Source organism: Plodia interpunctella, chromosome 19, assembly GCF_027563975.2.
Source record: "Plodia interpunctella isolate USDA-ARS_2022_Savannah chromosome 19, ilPloInte3.2, whole genome shotgun sequence".
Lineage (NCBI taxonomy): Eukaryota > Metazoa > Arthropoda > Insecta > Lepidoptera > Pyralidae > Plodia > Plodia interpunctella.
In genome coordinates this window covers 9,077,633-9,093,598 of record NC_071312.1, presented here as the reverse complement: position 1 = coordinate 9,093,598, position 15,966 = coordinate 9,077,633, and the positions used below count along the sequence as shown (strand labels likewise).

General features: G+C 39.7%; 1 protein-coding gene across 6 annotated transcripts in view; it reads left to right on the top strand.

The window, feature by feature from the left end:
• The window catches only part of LOC128678090 (uncharacterized protein), a 51,051-nt gene that overhangs the window by 33,580 nt on the left and 1,505 nt on the right, over positions 1–15,966 (top strand). For 3 of the 6 annotated variants that reach the window (XM_053759399.1, XM_064436575.1, XM_053759404.2), the window contains 19 exons: positions 5,540–5,617; positions 6,973–7,155; positions 7,425–7,653; positions 7,846–8,001; positions 8,683–8,836; positions 9,202–9,293; positions 9,455–9,611; positions 10,200–10,265; positions 10,554–10,645; positions 10,886–11,022; positions 11,489–11,664; positions 12,251–12,343; positions 12,695–12,906; positions 13,289–13,309; positions 13,784–13,964; positions 14,275–14,342; positions 14,702–14,862; positions 15,146–15,323; positions 15,609–15,776. In XM_053759399.1, coding sequence (XP_053615374.1) covers positions 5,540–5,617; positions 6,973–7,155; positions 7,425–7,653; positions 7,846–8,001; positions 8,683–8,836; positions 9,202–9,293; positions 9,455–9,611; positions 10,200–10,265; positions 10,554–10,645; positions 10,886–11,022; positions 11,489–11,664; positions 12,251–12,343; positions 12,695–12,906; positions 13,289–13,309; positions 13,784–13,964; positions 14,275–14,342; positions 14,702–14,862; positions 15,146–15,323; positions 15,609–15,776 — 2,602 coding nt within the window. The remainder of the gene's footprint in view (positions 1–5,539; positions 5,618–6,972; positions 7,156–7,424; positions 7,654–7,845; positions 8,002–8,682; positions 8,837–9,201; positions 9,294–9,454; positions 9,612–10,199; positions 10,266–10,553; positions 10,646–10,885; positions 11,023–11,488; positions 11,665–12,250; positions 12,344–12,694; positions 12,907–13,288; positions 13,310–13,783; positions 13,965–14,274; positions 14,343–14,701; positions 14,863–15,145; positions 15,324–15,608; positions 15,777–15,966) is intronic. The other 3 variants (XM_053759400.1, XM_053759403.1, XM_053759402.1) reach the window with 3 other exon arrangements.

Genomic DNA, 15,966 nt, shown 5'->3' with positions numbered 1-15,966 from the left:
TGTACGTATTGATACATCTAATATATGGAGATATTAAAGAAAAACAATTATGCTCTTTACTAACTGCAGGAACTAATAGAAGCCAAAACATTTTTTTAATATTTTTGTCTGTATGTTTGTACTCTGTTTGTATGCGCATCAAGCAGGAATGGAATTTGATTGAAATAAACGCGGGCAAAGCCTTGGACAAAAGCTAGTAAAAATGATGCTAATCATCGGTATGTTATAATTATCATAATCGATCCTTTTATCATTTGTGCTAGTTTTGTTGATTGTCGGAGGACCTGGTAGTACGAGTAGATATAGATATAAGACGTGGTCACTTTGCACAATACGACGACTTGATAAAAACCTAAAAGAAGGAAAAATAAAACAGGATAATGAAAACGAAAAAGAGCTTGTATTAAGCTTATATGGACCTAATTAAGGAGAAGGTAAGAGTGGTGTTGAAGGCGGTCAGACCTATGGACGATGAGGATAGGGGTGGAAACGGGCCACCGTCCATTTTGTTCTAAAATGAATGAAATGAAATACCGAATTAGATACTATTTGTCTTTGGTGACCATTTATTTTAGTAGCGGAATGGTGTCGTATTCACCAGTTATGTTGATATCTTCGAAAAAATACTTATTATACCTCTGTATTGTACTATGTTCTATGATGATATTTTTAATGTTAGCTATGAGCGCTCCGTGACCTACGAGCAGTAAAGACTGTCCCATTCGATCAAGACGACATTGATTGAAAGCTTGTCACTCGAGTCTGAGTCGCGCGGTCAATGCCTCGCCAAAGTTCAGATCTTAATTAAAACTTTTACCTAGTTATAATAACTAAACTGTCCAGTGGGTCAGTGGGTTACTTCACTCTCTTTTGTTCTTCTTCTTTGCGTGTCGATGGCAAATCAACGCTCTATTGCTTCGATGGCTATATCGGAAGCTACCATTAAGTCAGCCCGAGTACAAGTGTTTGGACACTCGGGACATGCGAGGAGATGAGCCATCGATTGTGTGGAGAAGCCACAATAGCACATGCTCTGAGACTGGTCAAGCATACCCCATCTAGTCAGATTGTCTTTGCACCGGCCCACTTGAGTGCGCAAGCTGTTTAGGCACTTCCAAGTGGGCCTCCCACAGGGTGGTTCCTCTCACAGGGCAACGAAATCGGGCACTATGGCGTCCGTCTCTCCCATGACTCGAGTCTGGCGGTTTCTCTTTTGTTGAAATTTCGATATACAAAATTTTAAAGAAAAATAATTATGGGGGCGGTCTTTATGGAACTAATAATTTTATATAAACAAACATTAACTATTTGTTGTATTATTAGTCTCATAAATATTGTATCGCATTGGTGAGAACTGTAAAGATAAATTTAAGCTTATGAATGAATAAATAAATAAATGTTTTAATTGTCAAAATGTAGGGTCATATTTGTAAGTCCACATATGCCAGCCAATATATGTCAAATTCAAAGCAATGTAAATAAAGGAAATATTAATGCAAATAAGGACAAGTTCGATGTGGTGTCGATTTTTATATTTGACTCTATCGCCTAAATAAATTTAGTTTCACTTTTATAAGGCTTGATTACTACAGACGACAGCACTCTGGGTGCATCCAAGACAAATTAAACAAATTAAGATCAGCTTGATTAGTTTTGAAAAACAAATAGAATTCTGTACCTTAGAAGTTGGTAGTGTGGTGGTGCTGGTATGAGGAGGCGGCGGCGGCGCGGCCCACGCGCGCCGCTCGGTAATTATTCGCTACTATAAATAATATTGGCATGTTATCGCCGCACGCTAAATATTTTCTCCAAGTGATTTACGTGTTTTATTTATTTTTACATGCTTTTATTTAGTTTTACCTGTTTTATTCACAATCAACACAATAAATGAGATTGAGATGAGGCTCGATTGTTACTTACTTTCATTTTTCGGAACATTAGCAGACACAATTTGCATTTTTTTCTCTCTTTATTACTTAGTTAGAACTCGATAATCATCGCTCGGCAGTGTGGGCAGTTGTTCGAGCTCGAATCCTATGCACCATCATTAATGGCAGAGTTGATAACATGTTGGCATTGGAAGGTGATGTGATAGTAAGTTTAAAAAATAGGTACTTTGTTTAGGTGATTATATTTGTGGTAACTTGGGTACTTAGGCTGAAAGATGTGTAATGCAATTTAGATTACATTTTAGTTACCGTATTATTTAATTTGATTATTTTTTTATATGATTGCTTTGAAATATAAATATAGTACTAATAACTTCGGATGTTAATTAATATTTTATTAAACTCTAAAGCTGTCAGAAAAAAATAAAAAGGTTCTTTTTTGAACTCTGAATATTGAACTGAATATTTTCCTGTAGCCCTTATAACATAATATTCCTAAGTTGATAGTTATTGACTTGTAGAAAGCAAAAGGGAGTGGGCACAGAGCTTGCAGCAGGCAATCCATCAGTCGCGCACTCCATCACCAGCTGACGTCACGCGTCCCGTTACGAGCCGCGTAAAAATACCGTTCCTACCTACCACGTTATAGGATTTATGACACATTTGCATTTATAATACTAGTGCGCACGTATTTCCATAATAATATTGTAATCCGAAAGCGTTTATGAGCTATATTTAGTAGTAAAGGATAAAAACCGACTGCCGCCGCTTCCAAGTCGATACATTCAGAAGCAGATAGGTATTTATGTTACTCGTAACCGTAATCTGTTTCAAAGTCCGTCCAGCCATTTTGGACTGATGGGTAGCAAAAGCACATTCATGTTTTAGTTATTATAATATTAGGTAGTAGAATGATTTTAGAAAAATAAAGCAGTAAAGCAGCGGCGAATGCGCACTCAATGACAAATGGTTCCTCAAACGGAGCGGGACACACCTGAAGTAATTCCCACGTTGTTGTAGCAACAGCCACAAGGACGGAACTCCGAAGTCGATCGATGGCGGACAGATAGACAGACAACTGGGTCGCGGATTTACTTTCGGGTATTTTTATCAAGTCTAGCTGCTTTGGTTACAATCGATGACTCACTTGATTTGTATGTCATGATGCGTGGCCTCTTGTACCTAAAGTCAGATCGGAGGTTTGGAAGTGATAGAAAAATAATATAACAAACTCCTTCTCTTACCACGATGATAAATCTGACCCCAGTGTTAGCAATAACACACTCGATATGATGATAGTGATGATCACGTTGGTCGTACAAATTAATCAAGGTATTACGGCCAATAGGCTAGTTTCATCATTATCACCATCATCAGCCATTTTCAATGTTTCAACTGTTGTACTGCGTAAGGACGGGATAAGGAGGATGACCATGCGAACCCAATGCGAATTCATGGGATTTAATGGATTATCACTACGTCACTATTTCAGAATATCAATTCAACAAATAAGCCCACTGTCTAGCTTAACATAGATTTAACTAACGCGTATTTTGGCTCTGTTCACACAACCCACATCGAATAGGTCACAAAGTACTTATAAATATCAGCATCATAGATAGTATTAAAGTGAAATGTAACATGTACCTACAATTTTCATATCATTGCCATAAGTAAGAGTTCTTGCTTATAAAATGTCGGAGCTGACACCACACCGTCATTCATCGTGTGACGTCTCTTGCACAAAAACGCTCGAACACCGGTAGCCGGACCGGATAAGTGGCTACCGGCGGTTTATCTCGGCCGATCAGCCACATCATTAAGAGCTCATCATACAGCCTCCCACGCCTGAGAATAAATTACTAATCAATTTTTAAAATCGATTTCGTATGATTGTATTTTTCTATGTGGTTCTAATAAATCAAAATTTGTCACTGACCAACAAATATCTTCACTTATAAGTGTAAATGCTACTCATAGATTACAGTTTGCTGTAAAATTTAAGAGAACAAAATCTTTTTCGTATTTATTAAGTATGTTCTTTTTCAAGGTTCTCTCTCCAGTTAACTCTATCTAATGTCACTTTCACTTTATTAATGATACAGTATTTTTTCTCTGCATAAATATCTACTGTTATATCAGTTGAAGTCCTAAATAATTTTATAAGGCCTGATAATAATATTGTTCAAGCTACCGGCTGCGCTGGTATTATGTCGCTTACTGCATCGATACGATAACGATACTTATCAATATTGTATAGTATCGATAGCTAATCGCCACTGACGATATTGTTGGCCTAAACTACATCGTATAACACGGGAAAGTTCACCTAAAATTATGGGAAATTGGTTATTTTGACCTTCACATGCCGCGGTTGCATCGTGTTATTACGGAATTCCTATCACCTTCTAGTGTTGACCAAGTCAAATACAGTATATTGATGATAATATTGTTATGTCGTCAGATTTATATGTGCATGTAAATGCTTGCATGCACATGCATGTTTTAGCTCTATCGGAAACCAGGGGTCAAATGCGATCAACTTGCAATTTTGTTGGATGATTAAATTGTAATGAGTTAATACATGAAACTATATAAACTTATAATTACTAACTTTAATTTTGTTTTAATATTTATGAAATCTATTGCTACTTAAGACAAGATTATAATGATTTTCCAAGGCGGGAGGGAGACAAGCGACAGCAGAAGGGATTCTCGAGCAATGCGTTGACCAACTCGGCCCATGGAAGCCGGCACTGGGACACCACATGATTGCTTTATGTACTGCCTCGTTATTTAGCGGCGATCAACTTCGGTCTATTTATTTTATGAACCAACAAGCAGGGTTGGCGTCATGTCGTACTCGACAGAGATTAGTGGAAGAAGATAGGAAAGGCCACTGACCAATTGGGATTTGATAAAAAGGCGTTTACGTATTGCTGTGTTAAAAGATTATATTTTCACATATTTACGAGTGTATTGTTTTCTTCTTATCTTCAAAGACTTTCTGAAAAAAAAATGATTTTCAGTATATAAAAAAATACCTATGTCTTCGTCCCACTATTGAATAAAGTTATTTTTTTATTTTGTTTTAGGCCGACAGGTTATGCTTAACATTTTTCATATCTTACGGAACATTCATATCAAGTGTCTTCTTTTAGGTTCATTTCAAACCTTTATTTTTGTCATTCCTCGAACCGTAACTACCTGTTTTATTGATCATTTGAAAGTGGAGCACTCTTGATCCCTAACGAAGTTCCACCTGGGAAGCCTCACGTTCGCACAAGCTTTCAAACTGTAAAGCTTTCGCTTCTGGAAAGCTCTCGCCCGCCTCGGACTCCTGCGTGTGGTTTAAAGCACTGTAAAAGCACTCAATATTAAATTGCATTATTACTTGTTTTTATATAAGTTTGACTGGTGGGATTATTTGATTGGTTTTAGGGTAACATTCTTAAAGGATCACATCATTGTTGTTCCTTGACCAACATTGTTTGTCAAGACTCTGTTACTCGAGAACGCGTTGGGATATCAAGTTTAAATTAATATCAAATAATCGGGTCTACGATCTCTTATAGCTGTGAAAAAAACATATGCCTATTTTACAAGGAAATCGAAATTCATTGGATAATAAAATAATTTGCTTGTTTCAGGACACGCGCACTCACGTCGTGGTGGAGCTGTATGAAACTGAGAAATCGTATGTCGATTCACTCGAAATACTCGTCAAGGTAAACATACATTTTCATTAATTATTTTTTTGCGAAATATATGCAAATCATATATCACTTTCGAACTAATCTATAAAAATGTATATGTATAATAATGTGTAATACCTATAATATATAATATGCAGATACAGGTAATTTTTAGAGAGAAATTCAAGTCTAGTAGATATCGACGATGCCAAACTCTCAATAGCGGTTACAGCGACGATACCTAAACTATATTGTCAAAGTTAATATGCGTCCGGACATTGTTCAAATGTGTGTGGTGTGATGCTAGATTGACAGAAAAAGGATCTTGAGGGAAAGTAGACACAAGTTTTGTTTCTTGAGTTATGCCATGTTCTCAGAAAGTTATAGGATACAGAATACAAACTGTGTATTCCGATCCTTAATGCCCTGTTGCTATAAATTAACTTATTGCTTTGTATTTACTGTTTTTAATCTATTCTTTTGTATTTTGCATATTTTACAATATCTTGCCATTAGAACGTAGTTTTCCCCTCGCTGCCGACTCTTCCCTCCCACTCTGAGCCCTTGTCTGTCGGAACTTATCAAAGTTACCACTAGTAGACAGCCGCGACATTTCCACGTGACTGGGCTTGTGTGATCACTACTGCATGCTAATTACTATTGATAGACCATAACTTGAAATAATCATTACAGTATTTATCACAGCCGCAGTGAGTTTTACAGAAGAAATTTTAACTACTAATATATTGCAAATTATATTATTGTCTTTTGGTGTTCTCATAACACTATCGTGAGTAGCTAACTATACTAATCAAACTAATAGTAGGCCCACAATTATAAATTTTAAAGTTTTAATTTGCTGTTATAAGCGTAAATATATGTAATATCATTATAAGATCATAAGATTCGAGCCCTAGTTTCCCCTAAAGTAGTGAAACGAGCGAAATGGGAAACAAACTAAGTACAAGTCTAACGTAACTCTCGGAGCGCTGACACAACTTAGTACATAAATTAGATAGGATATGTCTCGTTTCAGTTGCACAAGTACTGAAAAAATTATAATAGAGAATAACTTTAATCGCGTAAACAAGAAGACAGAAATACCTTCAGATGTTTATATTATGTGTATATAAACATTGTTTTATAATATGTTGAAATAACATTTTTGTTTTTGAAGCGGTAATTTCGGAACGGTATCACGCACTGAACAATATCATCAACTTTCCGAGAACTATGCCTAGATGAAAACCTCCTTCAGCCAGTGCCGACCACCTCTTAGCCCAATCCGTTATTGTATCTTCTACGAGGCTCCAACATTTACCTACATCCATAAATGGATATAAATAAAGGCCGATGATAATGATGAATCTATCTTCCTATCTTTTCAGAAATACCTCCACCCTCTCAAGAGTCCAGAGAATGCTGGTCTTCTAGAAGCGTCGGTGGTGGATGAGATCTTCTTCCAGGTGCCGGCGATCCTTGCAGTGCACAGGGCGTTCCTGGAGCAGCTACGACGCAGGCTGGAGATGTGGGACCTTACGCAGAAAGTGGGCGATGTCTTCCTAGAGGTGGTCAGTATCTAAGGCTAAAGAGGAGATTCTGTGAAAGAGTTATTATTTTTTCGAAGCGAAAATACATTTGCAACAACTATTGCAACAGCATGTATTATTCAGAAATTTCATTATATACAACACATTATATATATATCACAAAAATTGGAAAATTTAAAAAATTAAGCGTCAAGCTGCTTGTATAAAGTAACAGTAGTATTCACACGAAACCTATCATTAGTATCCGATAGATAGGGAAAATAACTAATATAACGATTCATTATTTTCAGTTCACAAAACCACCAGTAATGGAGACGTACATGTCGTTCATCAATAACCTCAAGCGAGCAAAGAACACAGTAAAGACGGCGGCCGCGTCGAGACCAGCGTTCGCGAAGTTTCTGGACGCGATGGCGCGGGACCACAAGGGCAAGCTGTCGCTGGACAACCTGCTCATAAAGCCTGTGCAGAAGTTCCCTAGTTACAAGCTGTTAGTGGAGAGGCTGATTAAAAATACGGGTGTGTTACTTGCTGAATATTATTTGTTTCCACGTCTATTCATTTACTTCATGGCATGGCGTCATTTTCTGGTGCAATAAAGAATTTACTAAAATATTACAAGACAGAGGTCAGCTACTTTTGTAACCTACGGTTAAGTTGACCATTGATGACAAGCTAATTTGAACATAAGGTATCTCATAATAATTGCAGATCCATCACACCCCGATCACAAGTACCTGGTAGAAGCGAAGAAGGAGATCCTAGAGCTACTGGAGCTGATCAACTGCACGGAGCGGGAGAGCTTGGAGCTGGAGCAGCAGCAGCAGGTGCTGCGGGACCTGGAGCAGCTCATCGAGGGGTTGTCAGGTGAGTGCAATAAACAGTAGCTTTGTGGCTGAGTCGGAGTCTGTCCCGGTTGCTCTAGCTGTTCTGCTGGTAGGGAGGACGCTAATATTGGAAGGAGAATTGGGACAGATATAGTTACTTCTTTTAGCGTGGTTCTCTATTATTAAGCGTTGGTACCTTTTCGTATGAGGAACTTCGTGGAATGTACATTTGTTTACTAACAGTGAGGAAAGAGATCTATAACGGTGTGTGTGTATACTTATACACGCACCGTTCCACATTGATTCAGGTCTCATATGAAAATCAGTGTCGCCCCTCTGGGTGAGATGTGTACTGAGATGGGCCTTTTTGTATTGCTGCAACACAGAACACTTACTTCAGTTGTGCTTCGTGAATACTGTGTTTTATTTTGTGTTTTTAGTCTGGTTGTATATTGTGTTGTTGTTTTACAAATAAATGTTCTATCTATCTACATAGAATCAGTCTGATAGAGGTAATCTTTGTACACAAAAGCCTATAGACTATAATTATGCATGTACTATTTAAAAACAAAGGATATATTATTAACTACTTCAAACATTAGTAATATCGTATTACATGGCCGAGGTGTTTGCTTATCATCAGGCAAACCACATACTCGCTTGACCATTATGCAATGAAAAAAAATAATAGGAAGTAACAGCATAATGTTGTCGATTCCAGGCCTGGTGGGTTCAGACCGCGCGCTGCTGCGGCACGAGACGGTGGCGATGCCGGCCGCGCAGGCGGTCAAGGAGCGCGCGCTGTTCCTGCTCAGCGACACGCTGCTCGTCACCAGCGTCAAGAGGCGTACTGCCACTATCAAGAAACCCATTGTGTGAGGATCCATATTATTCATACTATACTATAATCTTCGTATGATAGAGCAATAGACACAATAGTCGATCGAACATTCTTGCCTAGATCCACGCATCAGCATCAGCATCTCGAAGGTTTATTATTATAAATGCGAAAGTCTGTGTTTAATGTAATAAAATAATGTGTGCCATTATCTTACGAGTGAGCAATTCATGCGATAGAATTTACAACGACGAGTTATGTTTAACTTTTTTTCAATATTATTTTTTAATGTGCTCTAATACATGGGGAATTTCTGAGATAAGCACAGTCAAAATAATAAAATTGAAGCCTATATAATTTTTAATATCAAAATATCTTAAATATGTCTTGTTCATTTTTCAGAACATACCAAAGCAGTATAGCAAGCCAGATGGAAGGCAACAAATATAAACTTCTCATGAGGATACCACTCGCTGATCTCGAAATTGTTAAAGGTAAGAAGAATGTAAAATAACATATTTATTTTCTTCTGACTAGTTAACTAGTGTGTAGATGGCGATGTCATATCAGATGCGACTTGAATAAATTCAGTACCTAATAACACACTCGATAATAATAAAAAACTGACATTATAACGCAAATGCCCTTATTCCAGCGAAAGATGAGAACGTGCGCCGCATGATGTGCGAAGTGGAAGCGCTGACGGCGGACGTGGCGACGCTGCGGCGCGTGACGGAGCAGCTGCGCGCGCTGCACCAGCCGCAGCCGCAGCTGGAGGACGCTGCCAGGGACGCGCTGCAGGCCGCCGCCAGGTCTGCTACAACATTGTCCATGTTGTTGTTGGGAAATTATTGTTGAAATAAAGAATTATTACTATTCATGACAGAAGGGAGGTCCTCCAGTAATGTTTTAGAACTTTTGCGCTTTGAACACATAATTACATATGTACGTTACGGCTAAACCCCGAAGTGCAGCTAGATCTAGGTCTAGCCCAAGATAAGTAGGCTACACGTAGGTTTACCCCGCTGAGGCCGGCTGCTCCTAGGTCTATAAAAATGTTCGTACTAAGTCCTGGTAACCGGTGAAACCGTAACATACTAACGGGACTGTTAGTTGGGTGTAGCCGTAACATAATAATGGGACTTAGCACGAAACATTTTTTTGGAGATCTTCATTCGGAATATGTGGTGAAATACCTCATTACCTCTAGAGATTATTATAAGTACTTGACATATCTCTATGCTACAGATCATTTTTCTTTATCAGTTCCTTTATTCTTTCAATTAATTTTGCGATTAATAATCATATTCCCTTTCATTGGTTTTGTGTAAATCTGTATCTTAATCTTCCTTCTTCATAAAAGCCGGTTGTACAACACAATAATTTTAAGTATGTTTCAGGTCTCTGGCAGACAGACACGCGGCGGACGCGCAGCTGTGCCAGCTGGAGCTCAGCGTCTCGACACAGTAAGAGCTCTTCCTTGTATCAAACCTACCTCTCCATAATATTGTGCTACTCAAATACAAGAAAATTAATAGACCTCATTTCTAAGAGTGAAACCACACTAGCACAAGCTTTTGCGAATTATAGCAAAATCTCTGCTGATACAACTCTATCAACAGGGATATTAACTGGGATACGGAAAAACTGTCCTAGTGGAAATAAACGTTTTGGAAGTCCTTTACTATAAAATTAGCAAACACACGTAAGTATTTAGTTTATTTGACACTAATTAGACATGATTTTAATTATAGGAATGGCCCTGAGAACCTAACGATAATATTCCCGAAGACCGAGAAGAGAAGCAGTTGGGAGGAGCTAGTGAATGAAACTAAACAAAAATTGAGTAAGTCCTTCAGTAGTTTAGTAGTTTATTCATACATTTTGTAACTGGTGCTTTCGAATATAATGGAAACGATAATAACTTTGTTACGTTATTTTCTTCAGTGGAACCTTGTTAGTTACGCCGAGTAAGATTTTTTTACGTATCGATTGATCAGCTGATTCAGGAGCAAGTATATTTTTACTTCTTTACCTACTAACTGTACAAGTTTTGAAATGTTGACCTTGACCATTTCCCCCTCAGGCATACAGACGTGGGAGCGCGGACGGCTGGCGCCGGAGTTCCTGTCGCCGGTGCCGATCCGCAAGACGCGCGCCGGGCTGCAGTTCACGTGCGCCGCGCCCACGCTGCCGCCGCCCGGACAGCCGCCCGATGTCTGGGTGAGGGGGTTCTTCACTCAATCTTATTAATGCTAAATGTTTCACTGACAACTACATCGACAGCCGTCTGGGTGTCGGTCTAGGCTTTGTCGTTTACTTTCTTTTGCTAGACGTTCAGATATTCAAATTTACTGGAATCTAAAGTCAATTGTGTCAATTGTTTATGTGCCTGGCCCGCTATTTTAAATGTCCATGACCAGATAAAAAACTACAGGTAGGGAATAAATATCTGCATAATATTGTTTTAGGTTGGTAGGTATACTCAAGTAGTTTGTTGTTTGGAATACCGACGTCCGTGCGAAGTGAAGACGAAAAAGTAAAAAAGCGATCCCTGAGCTCCGATGCTCGACGGCTAAGAAAGAATTAGGCAAAACGCTCAGATGGAACAGGGAGAGTAACCCACTATTTTAGATGTGGTTTGGTCATGTATTGTAATGAAGTATTGTCAATGTTCTGTATACACTAGGTGTGCAACAGCGACGGGTACGTGGGCCAGGTGTGCGTTCTGACGCTGTCGCCGCGGCCGCAGGTGACATCGTGCAATGGCGTGTGCAACGCGCGCATCCTGTGCGTGGCGTGCGTGCCCGCCGCCCCCCACCCGCCCGCGCTCGCGCTGCCCCGCCAACATACGCTCGACGTCCCGTGAGTTACTGTTTTGATGCGACAAAATCCATTAGTAACCATCTCAATGTTTGGGCTATTCGGAAAATAAAACGTGCCTCACCCACGCCTTGATGAGCGATCCAAATTCTAGAACTGCTGAAATATTGAAGACGAAATTACTCTATAATCGCAAATTGATAGACAAAAGAAAAGATATATACCTTATAGATTTACACCTTTTGACATATTATTCAATTTATACACTATCATTACACGTACATAATATCGAAACAATACGAAATCAATAATAATACAATAAAAATACGAAGTAAATAATAATATTATTCTAATTACATTACAATAAATGTATATACTTTTAAAGATAACGAAATGCGTAGTCTCTCACCCCTTGCAGCGCCCGTCAGGTCCTTCTGTTATTGTAAACTAAGACCCATTGTCAATGATTTGATTAATCTAATAAGATAATATCCATTAAAAAGCAACTATTGGAATAAAACTAAGTCAACTCGGTTTTACAACAGTTACTTTAACCGGACTATCACTAAAATTTATGCACGAGTATAATGAAGTATATTAATAAGAACTGATTTTGTTATTATTTCAGAAGTACGAGTTCCCTGAACAGCGTGGGCTCGGCCAAGCCGGGCATCAGCGTGTCGGACCCCGACGACAGCTGTCAGAACATTCGGCTAGACAGGTATGTTCAATTCACTCGCTGCATTAGACTACCACATCAACATCGTCTTTATCCTCAAAGGTTCTTATTGAACAGATATCGAGATTTACTTTCTCCTTAAATGGGTGGTGTCTCTGATAGAATTGTTATTATTTTTCATAAACAATTGCCCGATGGTATTCTAGTTACAAGTTAGTAAGTAAGCATTGTACACTTATTGGCAAATCAATGAATATGAATATTGACAGAACACTTTTACTCCCCTTAACCTAAATGGAGACAGACGTCCAACAGTGGGGTATTTATGGAAGTTTTGAAAACTATCCAGAGACTACGAAAAGTTATCTGTCAATACAAACGTCTTGTGCACAGCTCATCATCGAGCGACGAGGATGACGACGCGTCGTCGACGAGCGAGAACCCGGAGCCTCCGCCCGCGCCCTCGTCCCCCGCGCCCGCGCCTCCGCCCCCCAACCACAGCAAGAGCCTCAGCTCCCCGCACACGGGACACATCGCAGCCCATCCCGTCACGAAGTCCAACTCCAACCCCGCGGTGGACAAGCAAGCTATGGGTATTACTTCGGGTATATTTTTGTTTCATTTTCATTTCTTTCGTGTTTCAGTTAACAAAAGCTGGCATGAATTTTGTACTTGTGCACACCACACTTGAAGCTGAATTCGCAAAAACGCAAAAATATTTCAAGTGCCAGATTTGTTTACTTCATAATACATAGGATGTCTAATATTTTTTTTAAATGTCGAATTTTATGTCTATTTTTATTTTACGATATTACTTAATGTTTATTAATTTATTCGTTGTTGGCATAGATAAAAGAAAAAAATTATTTATTTATTATATCTATGGTTGTTGGTATTATCTATTTCATAAATGTTTCCACAATTTTTGTCTATCATTATTCTCAACGTGACTTTCAAACAATTCTTTCTTCTCCTACGCACCAAAAGTTACCGGCCGCACCACTTTGGGTAAATGTTTAACTTGTATATTTTGTAGTGAAGTGCTTTTCTTATTGTAACCTAATTTTGTTTTCAGTAAGTAGTCTGTAGATACATAGTACGTATTGAGTAATTATTTAATGTTCACTATAGATTTTTTGCTAGATCAGATATAGTTATTGATTATCTTCACTATATTATGTGCAGATCAATGTGCCTAAGTTCTAAACAGGTTCTAAAAATTATTAAAAAATTATAAGACTGGGATAAAGCTGCTTTATCTGCTTATCGCTAATATTTATAGCTACGGCTGTAGGTTTTAACTACACAATACCGACATACTTACGCTGTCGGTGACTTTAATTAGTTAACAACCTACTTATACACCTTGTTAAAAATAGCTAATTAAAGTTAAAAGCATTTCTCCAATATAAAAAGGGGGTAATTTTTTCAGGTTTATTAGTCATATTTTATTACTTACACAGAAATTGTAAAATGTAACAGGCACATTATCGTCCCCGGCTAGCCGGCAGTCGTCGGAGGACGGCGGCGCGGGCGCGGCGCAGGCGACCATGTGGCTGGGCACGGAGGACGGCTGCGTGCACGTCTACAACTGCCAGGACAACATCCGCGTCAAGAAGAACAAGATCAAGCTGCAGCACAACGCTGCGGTGCACTCTATTGTGTAAGTATCTCCGTTGCGCTGTTGTGGCGTTTCGTTGTCACTCCGTCGTTTTGCATACATTTGACATTAGACGTATGTCATCGAACTACACTGATGCAGGAACGGAGCGCAACGCGAACGAGTGCTACGAAGAAATGATCCTCTATCACTCCATACACTATATTGGTGTAGCACACGAGTCTCCTAGAGGAACGACTTATATTTATTCCTTTTCAAATATTACTGACCCTTCTACATTGTCCATGATTGCGTTATTTAATTTCATACATGGCAGTGCGACTTACTATGTTTTAATCTCTATAATTTACAGATATTTAGAAGGGAAGGTATTTGTAGCCCTCGGCAACGGAGACCTCGTCGTGTATGGAAGAGATATAGGTTTGTATAATCTTTCTAAATAACCTTTAGTACCATATAAGTATCGCGCCGTTAGAAAGACAATAACCAGTGAAACATATACCCATCTATAATCTTTATACGGTTTGTTATTTTACACTATTGACTAACAGGACAATGGGTTAATAGATTGATAATCTGTACTGAAAACTATGAATATTTATCTTTAGAAAGTAGGTAGTACTAAAATCTATAACACTGGTTTTACTAGAAACTAAAGTTGATAGAAAACGCGACTGAGAATACACCACAATGTGCAATCGTTTAGAGTTGAACGTGAATTGATTGTTGACAGTCACAAAGTTAACTCATCGTACAATCATGAACCGCGACCATTCCAGATGGTTCGTGGGCGGAGAGGGCGCGCGTGACGGTGGGGGTGGGCGCGGTGGGGGGCGGCGCAGCGGCCGGCACCGCGGCGGCCGGCATGCTGCTGTGCGGCGGCAAGCTGTGGTGCGCCGCGCTCTCCTGCATCAAGATCATCTCTCCGCACACGCTGCAGGTAATGTGCAACTCCATTCAAACACCGTTCAATAATTATTCTATTATTGGTAACTACGGCGAGGACAAGCATCTAAATTAAACTTGTAACTTAACAAATAAACGATTGATTGAGCGAATTTTTAATTTAAAGAAATACGGAATGGTTAGCTGGGTGAGAATACTGTTCACCATTTGTTCGAAGGTATTTTTTTATTTAGAATAATACGTTTGCTTAACTCAAATAAATTTTTATTTGTGTTAAGGACAATAATAATATGAAACATTTTGTAATCCGTTTGCAGGTAGACGAAACATTCCAAATTAGCTGCGAGTCGAAGCCGATCAGCCACATGGCGGTGAGCGGCGGCACGCTGTGGCTCGCGCTGCACAACGCGCCGCTGCTGAGGTGCTACGCCGCGGGCAAGCGGGAACTGCTGGCCGACATCAACATCACGCCTACTGTCACCAAGATGCTGCATGGTTCGTTTCTGACCACCTTTATAAGACTATTATGCACAAAAAAGAAAATAATGGACGTGGGGAAAAGGCAGCAAAATTTAAATGGGTCTGGCAGGTCACGTTGTAGCCATGCGGGAGGAAATGTGGGCTAAAATAGCCTTTTTATTGCGAAGAAGAAAAGGCCGCCCCAGGTGGACATGGGACGATTTGGATGCGGCAGATATGAATGGTAAGAAGAGTGAAGGCCTTTTGCCCAGAACGAGATACAACAGGCTAACAAAAAAGATTTGTCTGTATGTATTGCAGGCTGTGACGACATAATCCGTCAGCACAAGGCGGCGTGCCTGCGCGTGACGGCGCTGCTGGCGCACCGCGACGCGCTGTGGGTGGGCACCAGCGCGGGCGTGCTGCTCACCGCCGCGCTGCACACCGCGCCCGACACCAACGGACACTTCACTGTGCCGCAGCTCATGGGTACTGTACTGGTCTAACTAAATGTCCTGCGCTTATCTGACACCGAGACGGGGCTCAGTTGACGGAGACACGGTGTGGTGTGCAGCTCTGTACTTATGTGCAGTGACTATTTATATTACTATGACAGGGAATAATTACTACTTGGTGAGTTGGAACATCACCAATTGTGGACGTGATGTACATGCGGAGG